The sequence below is a fragment of the Sus scrofa genome, chromosome 2 (genome assembly GCF_054392235.1).
Source record: "Sus scrofa isolate SSC_HxYL_T2T_F1_AM1 chromosome 2, Sscrofa_HxYL_maternal_Yorkshire_Landrace_v2.0, whole genome shotgun sequence".
NCBI lineage: Eukaryota > Metazoa > Chordata > Mammalia > Artiodactyla > Suidae > Sus > Sus scrofa.
In genome coordinates, this window is record NC_139384.1 from 87,344,018 (window position 1) to 87,361,244 (window position 17,227).

The following is a 17,227-nucleotide window of genomic DNA, read 5'->3' on the forward strand; positions in this document are numbered from 1 at the left end:
CCCTCAGCTCTGAGGTTTCTGCGTCTCCACGGTGGTGTGGGCGTCCCGCCGTGTCCCCTACACCTGCCTCTCTGCTCTCTGCCTCCCGCGCCCCCCTCTCCCGGCCACCTACCTCCTCGCTCCCACCGGCCGCCCTCCTAACCTCGCACTTGTGCCCGAGCACTGGAGCTGCCCTGGCAGGGCCTTTCCTCCCCCAAGACCCACTACGGGACTTGAGGGAAGAAAGGGGACCTGAGGCCTGACTGTCAGTTTGGTCTGCGTGCTTGTCCTGGGCTCCAGCCGCCACCGCTGCCACCCGGAGGGATCGCTCAGGCCCAAGGGCGGGTGGGCGGGCGGGCAGGACAGAGCTCGCAGGCCACGCCAGCCTCCACCTGTGTCCATTTTCTTGGTGCCACCATGTGTGGCAGGTGTCCTGAGTGAAATGGGCCTGTCCTGCCAGTAGGGACACAGCAGGCAGAGAGGTGTTCCTCGTGCGCAGGTGGGGGGGGGGCTGAGGCCTGAGCCGGGTGTGGCCCTGTCCCGCAGTACAGCGAGAAGAATGCAGGGTCACAGTGGGTGTGCCAGGGGGCCTGTGGGCAGGGCTCAGCGTAGCTGCTCCAGGCCCAGCTCTCAGGCAGCCAGAGTACAGTGTGGGGCAGATGCATTTCGGAGGCCCCCACAGGGGTGAGGGGTCTCAAGGCTGTGAGCTGGTTTGCTCCGGGTGAGCCGGCGAGGCCCAGCTCTTCCTCCCCCAGCAAGCAGACTGTTCTGAACGGGGAAGGTCGTCATCCCCGCAGGGGCGCCCGCCTGCCCTGCCCTCCTGGCCAGTCTTGGGATATGTGGGATGAGCAGGGGACAAGGGCTTCAGCTCCCCATAGGTGCCCGGATAGGAATTGAGGCCCTGCCTCCAGCTGCGTGCAGTGTCTTGGGTGGGTCGGGATGGGTCTCCCCACGGAGTGGTCACACATACAGCACACACCACAGCCCCTACCTGGACCCCGTGCTGGTACGCACAGGGCGCGACCATGGCGTGCACATGCACACTCAGCCAGCGGGTGCCCTCCCCTGGCCCGGGACTAACGGAGGCCCCGGTGCTGTGACCCAGCAGTACAGAGGAGGTGCTGTCCCTGGAGGAGAAAGACCTGAGGGACCGGGAGAGGCGGATGGCCAATAACGCGCGGGAGCGGGTGCGCGTGCGGGACATTAACGAGGCCTTCCGGGAGCTGGGGCGCATGTGCCAGATGCACCTCAAGTCGGACAAGGCGCAGACCAAACTGCTCATCCTGCAGCAGGCCGTGCAGGTCATCCTGGGCCTGGAGCAGCAGGTGCGAGGTAGGCGCCCGGCCCGGAGCCCCCGCCCCGCCCTCCCCGCCCAGTCGGCGTGGACTTGGACGCTGGGGTGCCCCAGAGCTCCCCCCACTCATCCTGTTCTTTACAACCCCCGGCATGGCCTTCTCAGGGAAAGAGACAGGCTGAGAAACAAGCGGCCTCGGCAGAGTCCCTGCCTCGCCCTCCCTGACCCCCACCTCCCCTTCTCCCTCCTGGGGACCCTCTCCCACAGTGCTCTCCCCTCCCCCCAGAGCGCAACCTGAACCCCAAAGCGGCCTGCTTGAAGCGACGAGAAGAGGAGAAGGTGTCGGGCGTGGCCGGAGACCCCCAGATGGTGCTGTCAGCTGCCCACCCTGGCCTGGGTGAGGCCCACAACCCCACCGGGCACATGTGACAGGGACACGGCCCGGTCAAGTGACCTGACCTCAATCTAACTGGGACGGTCACGCCAGCACCGGGTCCCCATCTCATGTACACCTGCAGTCAGTGCCGAGCCAGTGCGGACCTGGGGGCTCTGGTGTTGGGGCTCTAACGGCAGGCCCCACCCCAGGACTCGGCCACCCTACCACTGGCCTGCACCCAGGCCCAAGGGAGCATTTTTTTTGTTTTTGATAAACAAAACTGGAAAGAAAAGTAAACAGGAGATATATACACTTTGTCAGAAAAGGAAAAAAAAATGCCTTAAGTATAAAATGAGGAAGTACTGCTCGCTGGAGGGGCTGCAAGGGAGCCAGCTGGGTCAGAGCTGCCAGCAAATTGTGCCTACGCCTTGATACTTTTTTTAAGGAGAGTAAAAGGAACTTTAGTTATGAGATTTTTTTTTTTTTTTTAATGTAGAAGAAAATTAGCAAAGAAGATGCCTTTGGTCTTTTTTTTGTTTTTTACTTTTTTTGCATATGTTTTGTAAGCAACAAATTTTTTTTTGTATAAAAGTCTTGTGTCTCTTGCTATTTCTGCTGCTGTTTCTAGAACTGAGCATTGCATTTCATGATCAACCAGATTATTAAAAGTTGTATTAAAAAGACCCAATGTAAACCTGAGGTCCCCACCCCTGCTCCAAAGCAAACAGGACAGTGGGTTTTGTCCCTGCTGCTTCTCCTCTTGGTTTGGCTACCTGTAAAGTGGTGGGTGGGCCTTTCCCTGGGGGGACCTCCCCTGTCTCATCCACCCTCCTCCCTCAGGAAGGGGGACACCCTGGCCCCTCAGTGGAGACACTTCCCAGTCATTGCCAAGGCTGGCCCCAGAGCCCTGAGTTGGGACTTAGTGGGGACCGTTGTTCCTGAGCATGGGGACCATTCTGCCAGGACACATATTGGGGGGCTTCCCTAAACAACTCTTCCTGCACCCCTTTGACTAGGGGACCTGAGCCTGTTCTCTGAACTCTGGCACAGGAGCTGTGGCTCGCAGCCAGCACAGAAACTCCTGCTCCTTAAGTGGCCAACCTGGTGTGGATGGATCAGGGAGAGGGTACTGGGTCCCCCTGCCAGAAAGGCCAGGTTTAACGCCCAGCTGCAAACCAGAGTGTGGAACCACCCTCAGCCTCTGCCCCAGCTCCCAGTGTCCCAAAGTATATCTCTCCCGCTTGTCCTGGGCTGCCTGGAGCTGTCCCAGGTGCAAGTTGAAAGTCCAGGGCAGTTGATCACCTTCCGTGTCACCTGGGCAGGGGGCCAGGTCTGCTGGGGTCTCAGCTTCCTTCCCTTTACCCCCACGTAGAGGCCTTATGTACCACCCCACCCCCCAGTTTTTTGCCACATGCACCCCACCAGCATCCCAGGTGTCTTCCCCCAGGACCCCCAACCCTCACTCCCAGAGCACCAGGGCTGCCTGACACCTGCCCTACCCCTACAACTGGAACACCTCGCCTTGTGGGAACCCAGGAGCCAGCACGGGCAGGACTTCCCAGCTTGGCCCCCCAGGGGCCAAGCTCCTGACCCCTGGGGTCTGCCCCCGAGACCATTCAGGGGACTCTCCTTGATGACTTCCCTGGTCTGTGGGCCTTGTCGCTGGGGAACCTGCCTCAGTTTTTCTCTCTGGCCTCAGGTGGTCTCATCTCAGACCCACATGGTCCCAAGGCCTGCACACTCTGAAATGTGTATTACATATATAATTTAAATACTTATATACACACACACACACATAAAATGAGATTAACACAGCCTTGGAGAAGGGGAAGAACCACAGTTACAGGGGAAATTGTTCTCTGAGTGCCTCAGGATAACTGATTTTTTTTTAATGGTTTTTTAAAGAAGAATAATTTTATACAAGTGTCAACACAGCTGGCTGGATTTTTTTAATGATCCTCTTTAAAGTCGATTTAGAGACCTGTCCTGTACATAACAGCACTGTAGCAATAAATGTGACATTTTATGGCTGTCCCCGGATCATTCAGCTGCCTTGTGCTTGCTTGTTGAAAGGGGGCTAGGGAAGGGTGGGATTGTCAGGAAGGTGGCCCCGCCCCCGTGTCCACCTATGCGCTCACTGGGTGGCCTGAACACCTACTAAGGATGGCACCGGGGCTGTGGCCTTAGGGGCGCATCTCCGGGGGCAGCTGAAACAGTTCCCCACAGGGGGCGGGGTGGGGGGAGGACTTGAAAACACTGAACTTACTCTGTCACTTTCTGGAAGCCAGAAGTGCCAGGTCCAGGTGTGCCAAGATCGTGCTCCCTCCTGACACTCTTGAGAGGGTTCTTGCTGCTGCTTCCAGCCTCTGGGGGCCCTGGGGTACCTTGGTCTGCAGCTTCATCCCCCCCCCCACCTCAGCCTCTGTCTTCACGCGCCTTCTCCCCGTGTCTGGGTCCAAATGTCCCTCTTACACAGACTCCTGTCACTGCCTTAGGGCCACAAAAGTATCCAGAACGACCTTGACTAATCACATCCACAAGGACTTTTTCCAAATAAGGTCTTGTTCATGGTTGGGGCGGATAGTTCAAGACTTGAACACGACCTCTGGGGGACAAGAGTTCAGCTCTCCACTGGGGTTTGGGAACACGGTCGGGAACGAGGCCAGTGGAACCTCAGGCTGAACAGGAAGCAGGTGATTCCGCATTCTAGAGCAAAGCTGCTGAGGCAAGGCCAGAGACCGGCCCTTGGAATGAGGGCTTCTGGGATGTGGCAGCTGACTGGCTCCTGGGGAAAGGCCTCTCCCTGAGACGCCACCTATTTGTTTTTAAAGTTAACAACGCAGCACACCATTGAATGATGCACATTAAATGGGTGAATTGTATGGTGCCTGGGTTTTCTCCCAATAGAAATGTTTTAAAATACCTCAATGGCGCAAAAATCCTCATCTCGTGAGGTGTTGCCTCTCTGTCCCAATAAGGGCTGGCTCCATGGAAACTTCTGGAAGGAGCATCTGCTTGACTGGGTTCAGAGAATTCTGGTGGGTAGCAGATGGGGCACAGAGAGCAGCCCTGCCACCGGCATGCCTGGGAGGGAAGGGACATGCCAGCCAGATGGTGCCCTTGCTGCAGGATGGTGGGGGCCTCAAGAAGGAGGCCCATGTCCTGACCTGTGAACAGGACCCTATGTGGCAGCTGTAATCAAGTGCAGGCTCTCAAGATCATCCTGGATTAGGGGGACTCCAAATCAAGGACAAGTGTCCTTATAAGAGACAGAAGAGGAGAAGCCAAGAGAAGGAAAGGGTTGGAGGGTGGCAACCCCAAGCCAGGGGATGCATGGAGTCCCCAGAAGCTGGGGGAAGCAGGAAGGACCCTCGCCCAGAGCCTCCAGGGGGACCACAGCTCTGTGAAACCTTAGCTGGCCTCCAGAACTGGGACAGGATAAATCCCTTATGTTTTTTGTTTGTTCTGTGGCAGTGCCAGTGGCATGTGGAAGTTCCCAGGCTAGGGATGGGACCCACACCATAGCAGCAACCCGAGCCACAGCAATGACAACACCAGATTCTTAACCCATTGTGCTACCAGGGAACTCCCGTCCCTACTGTTTCAAGCTGCCCAGCTTGTGGTCCTGTGTCACGGCAGCCACGGGAAGAAGAGCCTGTGTGTCTGTCCCTTTTTTAAAACAAGTCCGCTGTGGCTCAGTGGTAACAAACCCAACTAGCATCCATGAGGACGTGGGTTTGATCCCTAGCCTCGATCAGTGGGTTAAGTAAGGATCCAGCGTTGCTGTGAACTGTGGTGTAAGTTGAAGATGCAGTTCGGATCCCGCATTGCTTGTGGCTATGGTGTAGGCTGGTGGCTGCAGCTCTGATTTGACCCCTAGCCTGGGAACTTCCATATGCCACAAATGTGGCCCTAAAAGAAAAAAAAAAAAAAAAAAGGCAGCAACAAGTCCAAATGCAACAGGGACTCCAGTAAACAGGTGGGACCATAAACAGCTACAACAGCTTTAGAAAAGAGGTTGGCAGTACACCTGAAACTCACCTAACTTTACATGTCAACTCTACCTCAGTAACAATAAGAATGATCACAGCATCCAGCAGTTTCTCCCACAGTTAAACATAAGCCTCCCCTAGTAGTCAGCTAGCAGCCAGCCCAGCCCAGGTGACCACCCAGGAGACATGTCCACACAAAGACCTGGACACAACTGCTCATCACAGATTCCTTTCCAAGCCCCCAAACATGGAAACAACCCACATGTCCTTCAACAGGCCAGTGGATAAACACCCAGGTCCACCCACTCTATGGAACCCAACTCTGCAGAAGGAATGAACCACTGACAGATGCAATGGCTTGGATGACTCAAAACAACTGTGCTGCATGGATGCAGCCAGACCTCAAAGAGAACGGAGTCTATGATTCCCTTCTGTGGAAGAGTCTAGAAAGTGCAGAATAATTCATAGTAGCAGAGAGCAGATGCTGGTGGCAGGGGCTGGGAAGGGGAAGTGGGAGGGGTTCAAAAGGGCAGGAGGAATCTCCCAGGGGGAGAGGGGGCTGTTCAGCATCTCCACAGCAATGATGGTTTCACCAGTGTGCACAGGTGTCCAAGTGCCAAGTTAAATGCTTTAAGTGCGTGCATTTTTGTATGTCAAATATGTCCCCATAAAGCTCTAAAACCTCTAAAAGAAAAGAATCTGTCAACAGATGAAAGGACCACTCAGAACACCACATGGTCCCTCCACACATAGGAGCATCACTCAGCCCTGAAGGAGAAAGAAGCACTGATACTCGCTACCACGTGGACGGACCTGGAGACCACAACGCTCAGTGACAGAAGCAGACACAGAAGGACACACAGTGTGGGATTCCATGGATGGGAAACGTCCAGAACAGGCATATCCCCAGACACAGAGAGGGGGTCCTGGTTGTCAGGGGCTGGGGATGGGGTTGACGTTGCTCCTGGGGTGAGGACAATGTTCTGGAATAAAACAGAGATGGTGGGTACATGATCTTGTGAATGTACTAAAGGCCACTAAACTGTACACTTAATTAATTATTTAATTAATTAATTTATTTATTTATGGCGGCATCCTCAGCATATGGAGTTCTCAGGCCAGGCATTGGCCTACAGCACAGATTCAGAATGCTGGGTCCTTAACCCATTGTGCCAGGCTGGTGATCAAACCCACACCCTTGAAGTGGCCCAAGCCACTGCAGAGACAATGCTGATTCTGCTGTACCACAGGGGGAACTTCCTAAACTGTACACTTTAAAATGGTTAATTGTATGTTATGTGAATTTCATATCAGTTAAACACAAGAAAAGGAGTTTGGTTTCCCAAGGGCCAGATGAGGATCCTACAGGGAACCCCAGAGGCCTGGGCAGAGAGCCAGTGGTGTGCCAGGGTAGCCAACCATTCTGGCTTATCCTCCATCTCTTCTGGTCACATAACCCTGGTATTCTCTTTTGGGGATCCTCTCCCAATTTCAGTCCATGTTCTCATGTGAGAGGGGGTGATTCTGCCCTGTTTCCATAGCAGGCTAATGAGAACCAGCTTTGGGGCATTCTCTGTGATTATTTGGAAAGAGGTGCCATCTTCCTGCAAGGGTTGCTGGAATGTCAACCCAGAGTTTCTGGGTGCCTCTGCTCAGAGGGAGTTCACCAGAGAGTGAGAGCAACACAAAAGAGCTGAGAAATGGAGGGAAAGATTCATGATAGTGCTAGACTCCTGGATCCACCTGTGCCTGAAGCCATCCAACATGCCTTTAAACGTCCATCTTTTCTCTTAAGCCGACTTTTGTTCTTTATCACTTGAAAGGAAAAGTATTCTGCATCATGAGCTGAAGTGCATTAAGCAGAAGGAACAATGAGGCAGAGCTTCAGAAATTGCTGGATCCAGGACCTGCAGCGCCAAGGCCTCTACACCCACCTCTGCTCATCTTTTTGGGCTGGTATATTCTTCTGCCTCAAGATTTCTCTCTCTCTGTAATTTTCAGGGCACCCTCTATGTCCCACATGTTAAGGGTCCATCAAGGACAGAGGTTTATTCGGGTCCTCTCTGCCCCACCCCCCACCCCCGTGGCCAGGGGCAGGTGAGAACCTGCAGCCCCTGAAACTGCAGTCTTGGAGGGTGCCCAGGTGCTGATTCCAAAAGGACTGGAACGCGACGAAATGGGCAGACAAACCCAGAGTCCAGTCCTCATACCCAAGCCTGCATTCGACACTGGTGGTCCCAAAGGCGGTGACTGAAGAAGGCGAGCTTGGGGCGGCGGGAAGCAGGGTGAGGAGGAGCCGCCTGTCCGGGTCCCAGCAGCTAACAGGTGTCCTGAAGTGCTGACAATGCGAGGAGCCAGGCCTCCCTCTGCCGCCGGAGTGAGGAATCACTCCCAAACGAAACGTGCAAACAATTTACAACAGGGTCTCTTAGCAACAAACAACTCAGCGCGAGCAAACCGACGCTCGGAGGCTCGGGGTAGCACTGCTATCTGGCCAAGGTCCCGCTGACAGCAAGTCCAGTGAGAACGCCTAAATCCTCCAAAAGGGAGTTCAAAACGCCTCCTTTCCCCTCTGCGACACTCTTCCTCGTATGGCCTCGGTTTAACTGTTAATAAAGTTCTGGCATGTAGTAAGGACACAAACTCACCGGACAAATGTCGCGGGCCACGCTTAGTTGCTGGAGGCTGCTCAGCAGGAGTCACTCTGACCTGCGGAGCGGAGGGGCAGGGCCGGCGTCCTCGGGTCCCGCGGCAAGAAAGCCCCGCCCCCAGGCCCGCCCACTCCAGTGTGCGATCTTCAGACCCTCCCCGGAAGCGATTGCAAATGTCTTCCAAGTCTGAGCGCCCTGCAGCGGTGGGCTCCGGGTCTCGCGCAGTCAGCCCGCCCAGACGGGGCGGGGCTTCCTTGAGGGCCTGCGCGCAGCGGCGGTCGCGCCTGCGCAGTGCGTCCGAGCCGAGGGGGCCGGGGTCACCCTGAGCTAAGACTGCGCCGCAATGCTGAGCAGGTTCCTGGGTCCGCGCTACCGCGAGCTGGCCAGAAACTGGTAAGGACGCAGCTCGCCCTCGGACTTGGACCCCGTGTCCTGCCGGGTCCCAGATGGGGGAAACAGAGGCACGGAGCGGCGGCGCGGTGTGTTCTGAGCACACGTGCGTGGAGGGCCCCCGACCCCCTCTCCCTGGGGACCGTAATGCTGCCCACCCAGTCCGCGCCCAGCACCCCCGGTTCAGCTCTTGGGGCCTGGAAACTGACCATATACGCTCCTAACTTTGCTTTTGTTTGACGTTATGAAGCCGACAGCTGCACTTGTCAGAGGCGGGTAGTGTTGGGGTGACCCCACGTGGCAGCTAGGATGGGCGTGCCCACGACGTGGGGCGCTAGGAAACCGGCTTATACTCGGCAGTCGTGTCCCCGGCAAGGAGTTAGGGGTGGGGGCTGGCCCTGGATGGTGGATCTGGCAGGCATCTTCGGGTGGGCTTTACAAACGAAAAAGCCGTCCCTGGCGTCGAGTGGGACCTCCGGCAGCACCCGCAGCCCCTCCCGCAGGCGGCCCAGGCCCCCGGAACTGTCCATTCCTATCTGCCTGTGGTCAGAGCCGCGACACCTCTTCCAGAGTTTCTTTCCGTCGGCAGCCGGCAGCATTCTTGAGTGTATTCGCTTCTAGTCAGAGACACAGCTATAAACGGAACCTTCGTGTCTGACGTTCTAGTCCATGAACAAGAAAAAATAAACCGATGTGACCCACGGCCTGAGGCTGATGTAAAATGTTAAAGGGGGTGTAGTGCAACCCTGTCCCCCCCCTGCTGGCTTCCAGAGGCCAAGAAGCGGGATCCAGCCCCAGGAACCGTGGGGGTTGTGTCCCAGACTTTGTGCTCAGCAACTGAGGACCTCTGGACCCCACGTCTTCATGCGAGGAGGGGAAGGACAGGTCGTGAGGGTGTAAGGAAGTCCCACGAGGGGCTGTCAGCATCATCACCACCTCTCCATCTTTTGGTTCCTCTTAGAAGTCAGGTTCGTGGCCACTCCCTCCCTGTGCGTGGCAGGAATGAGAAGGGGTGGTGGCCTCCCTGAGGGAAGGCTTCTCTGACATTAAATCTCAGAGCTGTTGGGCTGTGGGAGGAGATTCCCCTTCTGTTCAGGACACCTGCCCCGTAGTCTGTTCCAAAGGCAGCGGTAACTTGTGACCTCTCCCAGGCTCAAAGCTGAGTATTATGGGCCTCAACCCCAAGAGCAGGGGTTGCTGCAGGTGGCTCGGGACTGTTGATCCCTCCACTCTCCACCCCAACACCCCCAAGCACATGGCTTAGGATGATCCAGTGAGGTGGTCACCCATGTACAAATTCTGGTCCTGCACAGGCCAGTGATGGAACCTGTAAGACTTCTCTATTGCTGTGTAACAAACAGCCCACCAAATCCGGCAGCTTTACAAACACTGATTATCAGTTTCTGTGGGTCAGGTATTCAGACACACCTGAGCCAGGTCCTCTGCTCAGGGTCTCATCTGAAGCCTTGCCTGGGGATCGCTTTCTAAGCTCACACATGTGTTGTGACCACATGGGCCCCTCTACAGGGCAGCTCACAAAGGGCCAGGAGCTCCCCCTAAAGGGAGTAAGAGGAGGCAGCAGACCTGGTTGGAGCCACAGTCTGTAACACAGGTATGGCCCACCCTCTGAGTTTTACTCGTTAGAGATGAGGGACAGGGTCTTACTCACACCCAAGGGGAAGGGCTGTACAAGGAAGGGTGTGAACAGTAGGAGGTGGGACTGTTGGCCCCATCCTGGATCCTGCCGGACATAAACGTGGTGTGGTAGTCCTGGAGCCCCTTGCCTCAGCTCTGTGCCTAGTAGGCTGTGTGTCTTAACAGAGTGATGTGCCCTCTCTGTGTCTGGTCTCCTCATCTGTAAGACAGTGCCCCTGACACTCACATATCCCTCAGTCCTATTCTGTCAGGGATGGAGCTGCTGTAAACTGCATTAACATCCCTGTGTGTACTTTAGCTATCCTTACCGTTACAAGCTCTGGCTCCTGCCTTTTTTAGAATGCCTCAAATAAAACCTTAAGCAGATCCCAATATGAAAGTAGATGGGAATGGAGTTGCCTTAAGGTCATCTGCCTCATGCCTGCCCACACGCTGGATGGGCTGCCCTCATGCCATCCTCAGCAAGATGTGTCCACATGCTGGGCAGTACTTGGTGGGCCCCTGATAAATGGCAGCTTGGGATGGGGGGTGGGATCCAGACATGCTACCAGGAGGATGGGGCCTGACCCCTACTGTCCTTGCAGGATTCCCACGGCCAGCATGTGGGGTGCTGTGGGTGCCGTGGGGCTGGTATGGGCCACTGACTGGCGGCTGATTCTGGATTGGGTGCCCTACATCAATGGCAAGTTTAAGAAGGAAGATTAAACTGAGCCCCCTCAGACCCCTCTGGTAAGTTTCAGCAGCTTTTGGTTGGTATAGCCTGTGATTTCCTAGTGGCAGAGGAGCAGGGCTCCCTGCAGGTCTGGGAGGCTCACCTGAGGATGGAGCTCTGCACGGGCCCCTCTAAGGACCCCCCAGCCTGGTAGCCTCAGTGCAGGGAGCCAGCGCCCTGCGCTATACTTGTCATCTCGGTCTGCCCAGCCCCGGGTGGGACAGGGAGGGGGCTGTGACCCACTTTACAAATAGGAAGCAGGGGCTGGCCTCCCTGCATGGGCTGCGGTGTGTGCTGCTGACCTTGGCGCTGTGCTGCACACCCGACTGTCAGAGGTGCACGCGCGCCCTTGTTTCACAGACTCCTGGGTCTGCTCTTCCCTGCTGCTCACCCTGCTTTGTCCTCTCCAGGCATCTGGTGGTGCTGCCTCCTTCATCTGCATCTGGAATAGCCCAGGCTCTCAGGATGGACTTCGGGGAAGTACACAACAAATAGACTTTCTATGTTGTGGAAATCGCTTTGGTGTGTGAATGCACAGCATTAAACTTGTTCTGAAACCTGCCCACCTGGATGTGCTTATGCTGGGGCCTGGTTGTCTTGACTGCAGGCCCAGGGCCCTGAGAGATCCTGGGATCCTTTTAGCTCCCAAACTGTGCAAATGTAGGCATTTCCCAGTGGCTGGAAGACATGGCTTGCTGGTTTAAAATGTTCAGTGGATAATCCCTGCAGAGTGATTTTTATTTGTTGCTGCCCTAAAACAAACATTTATCATCTCCCAGGAAGGATTTGGGAGTGATGGGGGTGGGGGGGAATCTGGTTGAGGGACCTTTGCAAGGTTGCAGTCGAGGCCTTGGCCTCATCTGAAGGCCTGACAGGAGCTGGAATTGCATCACCAGGATACAAACATGAACAGGTACATGAGGCTATGGGGTATACAAGCAGTTCCTGCCAACTCTTGCCAAGTTCTTGAAGATTCTAGAAACATTCTCTGTGAAAACAGCTCTTTTTGTCAGTCTGCTCCGAGCACTGCCACAACAAAACACAGGCTGGGCGCTTTAACAACAGCATGGGTATCTCACAGTTATGGAGGCTGAAGGTCCCAGGTCAGGATCTGGCAGCACCTGTCTCTGGTGAGGCTCTGCTTCCTGGCCCTTGGATGGCTGCCTTCTCACTGTCCTCACATGGCCTTTCCTTGACATGACAAGTGAGCTTTCAGTGACTTAGGGTGCACTAATTCTACAGGATTGGGGCCACACCCTTCCAACCTCATTTGACCTTAATTATGTCCTCCAGGGCTCCATCTCCAGATGCAGCCATACTGGAGGTTAGGGATTCAACATACGCATTTTAGGGAGACGCATACATCTGGTCCATAACACCTTTATATATTTAAACACAAGTAGTGGCATTTGCTACACACTTTGCTGCACAAACTTTTTTTATCCAAAGCTTATTTCCTGGAAGCTATGCCACTTAAAAAAGCACACAAGGAGTTCCCACTGTGGCTCAGCAGAAACAAATCTGACAACATCCATGAGGACGCAGGTTCAATCCCTGGCCTCACTCAGTTGGTTAAGGATCCAGCATTGCCGTGAACTGTGTTGTTAAGTTGCAGACATGGCTTGGACCCACGAATTGTGGCTGTGCTGTAGGCCAGTGGCTACAGCTCCCATTTGACCCCTAGCCTGGGAACCTCCATATGCCACAGGTATGGCCCTAAAAAGACACACACACAAGAAAGCACATGCATCATCAAAAATTCTACAAAGGAGTTCCCTGGTGGCTCAACAGGTTAACAATCTGACACAGTGTCCATGATAAAGGCCATCCAGCCTTGCTGTGAGCTGTGGTGTAGGTAGAAGGCACAGCTTGCATCCCATGGGGCTGTGGCTATGGCGTGGGCTGGCGGCTGCAGCTCCCATTCACCCAGCCTGAGAACTTCCATGTGCTGAGGGTGTAGCCCTAAAAAAAAAAGTCTACAAATAAATTCTGGAGAGGGTGCAGAGAAAAGGGGAACCCTCCTACACTGTTGGTGGGAATGTAATTTGGCCCAGCCACTATAAAAAACAGTATGGAGATACCTTAAAAAACTGAAAATAGGAGTTCGCTTCATGGCACAGTGGTTAACGAATCCGACTAGGACCATGAGGTTGCAAGTTTGATCCCTACCCTCACTCAGTGGGTTAAGGATCTGGCACTGCCGTGATCCCTAGCTCTTATTGACCCCTAGCCTGGGAATTTGCATAAACCATGCATGCAGCCCTAAAAGGCAAAAACAAACAAACAAACAAACAAAAAAAAACAGCATCCTTAGTTTTTAAGTTTTTAAGCAGCTGCCTAGTACCAACGTTATTAACAAGTCTATTAGCAAGAGACATTAATTTCCTGTCATTTGCCATTTTAACAGTATCCATGGAGTGATGTTATTTCAGACAAATGAACAGATGCCACTTAAAAACCTGTAAGTTTGTGAGAAAAGGTACTCTTGATTTTTTTTTTTTTTTTTTAACAATTTCTAGGAAGTGTCAGGAGTTCCCGTCGTGGCTCAGTGGTTAATGAATCCGACTAGGAACCATGAGGTTTCGGGTTCGATCCCTGGCCTTGCTCAGTGGGTTGAGGATCCGGCATTGCCGTGAGCTGTGGTGTAGGTTGCAGACGTGGCTCAGGTCCTGCATTGCTGTGGCTCTGGTGTAGGCTGGCAGCTACAGCTCTGATTAGACCCCTAGCCTGGGAACATCCATATGCTGTGGGAGCGGCCCTAGAAAAGGCAGAAAGACAAAAAAAAAAAAAAAAAAAAAAAAAATTTCTAGGAAGTGCCCAGGTGGCAGAGTGGCTTAAGCATCCAGCATTGCTGCAGCTGCAGCTGCAGCTCAAGTTCAATCCCTGATCCCTGGCCCAAGAATTTCCACACACAGCCATTATGGCCTAAAAACAAACAAAACCCCGCTCCTGCACTGGCCCACGCCTGAGGTATATAGGTCCCAGCCACAGATGCAGCCTGACCCTTAACCCACTGCCCCACAGTGGGAACTCTGAAAGAAACAATTTCTTCACACAGGTGAAGACATTCCCACAGTCCCCCATCAAAGCCCTGGACAAAAGGAAACGTGAGGAGTTCCCATCATGGCGCAGCAGAAACAAATCCAACTAGGAACCATGAGGTTGCAGGTTCAATCCCTGGCCTCACTCAGTGGTTTAAGGATCCAGTGTTCCCATGAGCTGTGGTGTAGTTTGCAGACATGACTCGGATCCAGCTTTGCTGTGGCTGTGGCCAGCAGATGTAGCTCCGATTTGACCCCTAGCCTGGGAACCTCCATATACCTCAGGTGTGGCCCCCCCAAAAAAAAGAAAGTGTGAGCCCCTAACACAGGAGTTTTTAATGTATTTCTATAATGGCTAATGGGTTTGGGGTTTTTTGATAACAGTTAATGGTTTTTTGTTTTTGTTACTTGCCACACCCATGGTATGTGCAAATTTCAAATTCTGAGCCAGGGATGCAACCTGCACCACAGCAGTGATGTCAGATCCTTAACCTACTGAGCAGCAAGGGAACTCCATTTGGCTTTAATGAAAACATATATGAGTTTGTTTCTGTGAACACCAGGAAAAGCAAAACTGGGGAGTTCCCGTCGTGGTGCAGTGGTTAAGGAATCCGACCAGGAACCATGAGGTCTTGGGTTCGATCCCTGCCCTTGCTCAGTGGGTTAACGATCAGGCGTTGCCGTGAGCTGTGGTGTAGGCTGCAGACGCGGCTCGGATCCCGTGTTGCTGTGGCTCTGGTGTAGGCCAGTGGCTACAGCTCCGATTCGACCCCTAGCCTGGGAACCTCCATATGCCGCAGGAGCGGCCCAAAGAAATAGCAAAAAAAAAAAAGCAAAACTAATAAATTCAGGCTTGGAATAAGTAGAATATTTAGGCTTAAACTTCTATGAGTTTTAATACAACTTGCTTTTTAATATTTCAATACTTTTTCAACCACTTTAATGTTTTTTGGGGAAAGTCTCTCAAAGAATCAGAGCCAGCCAATGGAAGAGGAGCTGCCCAGCCCATCCCCTGCCTCCAGGTTTCCTAGCCTGTCACCTCTGTGTCTGCCATGGTGCCCCTGCATCACATCCTTCCTCTCAGCCAGGCCTCTGGACCAACCCCTCAAGGACAATTTCAGGGGCCTGGTTTGTGGCAAGTGGCCCCCAGGGACCCACTGTCTATGCTCTGTGGTCAGCCTGAGCCCAAGTGGTTCTGATTCCCTGAGAAGCAAATGAGGGTGGGGGCTGGTTCTTGAGGTGGGGTACACGGCATTTTCTTTCCTTTTCCTTTTTTCCTTTTTTTTTTTTCTTTTGAGGGCCACACCTGTGGCACATGGAAGTTCCCAGGCTAGGGGTCAAATTGTAGCTGCAGCTGCAGGCCTACATCACAGCTTGCAGCAATGCCAAATCGTTAACCCACTGAGTGAGGCCTGGGATTGAACCCGCATCCTGTCAGGTTCTTAACCCATTGCACCACAGTGGGAGCTCCTGCATTTTCAATTTTAGTTCTTTTTTTTTTTTTTTAGGTTTGCACCCACAGCATGCAGAAATTCCTGGGCCGGGATCAAATCCATGCCACAGCAGTGACAACGCCAGATCCTTAATCCACTGAGTCACAAGGTAACTCCTCAAATGTGGTTCTTTTTTTTGTTTTTTGTCTTTTTGCTATTTTTTGGGCCGCTCCTGCGGCATATGGAGGTTCCCAGGCTAGGGGTCAAATCAGAGCTGTAGCTGCCGGCCTATGCCAGAGCCACAGCAACGCGGGATCTGCAACCTACAGCACAGCTCATGGCAACGCCGGATCGTTAACCCACTGAGCAAGGGCAGGGACCAAACCCACAACCTCATGGTTCCTAGTCGGATTCATCAACAACTGCGCCACCACGGGAACTCCCAAATGTGGTTCTTAAGATCAAAACCTACCATCCAACACCACACCCCCAGTGGTATACAACTATCAAAATCCAGAAAGTAACAAAAGATGGAGGGCGTGGAGAAATCAGAGCCTTCATTCATTGCTGGTTGGAATGTGAAGTGGAGCAGCCACTGGAGAGGTGTCTGACAGTTCCTCAAAAAATTAAACACAGGGAGTTCCCTTCGTGGTGTAACGGAAACGAATCCAACTAGTATCCATGAAGATGTGGGTTCAATCCCTGGCTTTGCTCAGTGGGTCAGGGATCCAGCATTGCTGTGGCTGTGGTGTATGTAGGCCGGCAGCTGTAGCTCCAATTCGACCCGTAGCCTGGGAACTTCCGCTTGCCGCGGGTGCGGCCATAAAAAGCAAAAGAAATAAAAAAGAAATTAAACACAGGGTCAACAGGCACATGAAAAGATCCTTGACATCAATAATCATCAGAGAAATGCAAATCAAAACCACAATAAGATTATCACCCCACACCTGTCAGCATAGTTAGCATCCAAACTCTACAAATAACCAATGTTGGCAAGGATGTGGAGAAAAGGGAACCCTCTTACACTGTTGGTGGGAATGTAAATTGGTGCACCACTGTGCAAAACAGTACGGAGATTCCTTAAAATACTAAAAATAGAGTTTCCGTATGATACAGCAATCTCAATCTTTGCATAAGGAAAAGATGGAAACTCTAATTCAAAAAGATACATGCACCCCCAATGTTCACAGCAGCCCTGTTTACAATAGCCAAGACGTGGAAGCAATGCAAGTGTTCATCAACACAGGAATGGATAAAGAAGCTGTGGTACATATACACAAACATACACTATACTCGGCCGCCAAAAAAGAACAGAATTTTGCCATTTACAGCACCATGGATCAACTTGGAAGGCATTACGCTAAGTGAAATAAATCAGAGAAAAATAAATACTGTATGACATTCCTTACATGTAGCATCTAAAAAGCACAACAAACTAGAAAAAAAGCAGACTCACAGATACAAAGAACTAGTGGATACAGTGGGGGGAGGGGCAATATGGGGGCTGGGGAATGGGAGGGACAAACTACTGGGTGTAAGGATGTATTGTACAACATGGGGAAATCAAAAGTAAACGTTAATAAAAATTGTACAAAAATAAGTGTTTTGGCTGTGCCCATGGCAGGTGGAAGTTCCTGGGCCAGGGACTGAACCCCCACCACAGCAGTGACCAGAGCCATGGTAGTGAAAATGACAGATCCTTA

At 53.0% G+C, this 17,227-nt stretch overlaps 2 protein-coding genes across 51 annotated transcripts in view; both read left to right on the forward strand.

The window, feature by feature from the left end:
- Positions 1-3,689, forward strand: part of TCF3 (transcription factor 3) — a 39,267-nt gene extending 35,578 nt beyond the window's left edge. For 21 of the 50 annotated variants that reach the window (XR_014837880.1, XR_014837881.1, XR_014837883.1 and 18 more), the window contains one exon: positions 1,560-3,689. Coding sequence is in view for 26 of the 50 variants with exons in the window: in XM_021084224.2 (XP_020939883.1) it covers positions 1,560-1,702 (143 nt within the window). In the remaining 24 variants the exon portion in view is untranslated. Of the gene's footprint in view, positions 1-1,084; positions 1,312-1,559 lie in introns of all 50 variants that reach the window. The other 29 variants (XR_014837872.1, XR_014837885.1, XR_014837876.1 and 26 more) reach the window with 4 other exon arrangements.
- A 4,893-nt stretch (positions 3,690-8,582) lies between these two features.
- UQCR11 (ubiquinol-cytochrome c reductase, complex III subunit XI) lies at positions 8,583-11,611 on the forward strand. The gene is made up of 3 exons (XM_003122996.4): positions 8,583-8,685; positions 10,923-11,067; positions 11,461-11,611. Exons 1-2 carry the CDS (start codon positions 8,636-8,638, stop codon positions 11,041-11,043), a joined length of 171 nt encoding a protein of 56 aa, XP_003123044.1. The 5' UTR covers positions 8,583-8,635; the 3' UTR covers positions 11,044-11,067; positions 11,461-11,611.
- The last annotated feature ends 5,616 nt before the right edge of the window (positions 11,612-17,227 follow it).

Excerpts from the sequence above, each read along its gene's own strand:
- UQCR11 (XM_003122996.4), top strand. The coding sequence starts at position 8,636 with ATGCTGAGCAGGTTCCTGGGTCCGCGCTACCGCGAGCTGGCCAGAAAC. Across the intron at positions 8,686-10,922 it reads CGCGAGCTGGCCAGAAACTG|GATTCCCACGGCCAGCATGT; the intron begins GTAAGGACGCAG and ends CTGTCCTTGCAG.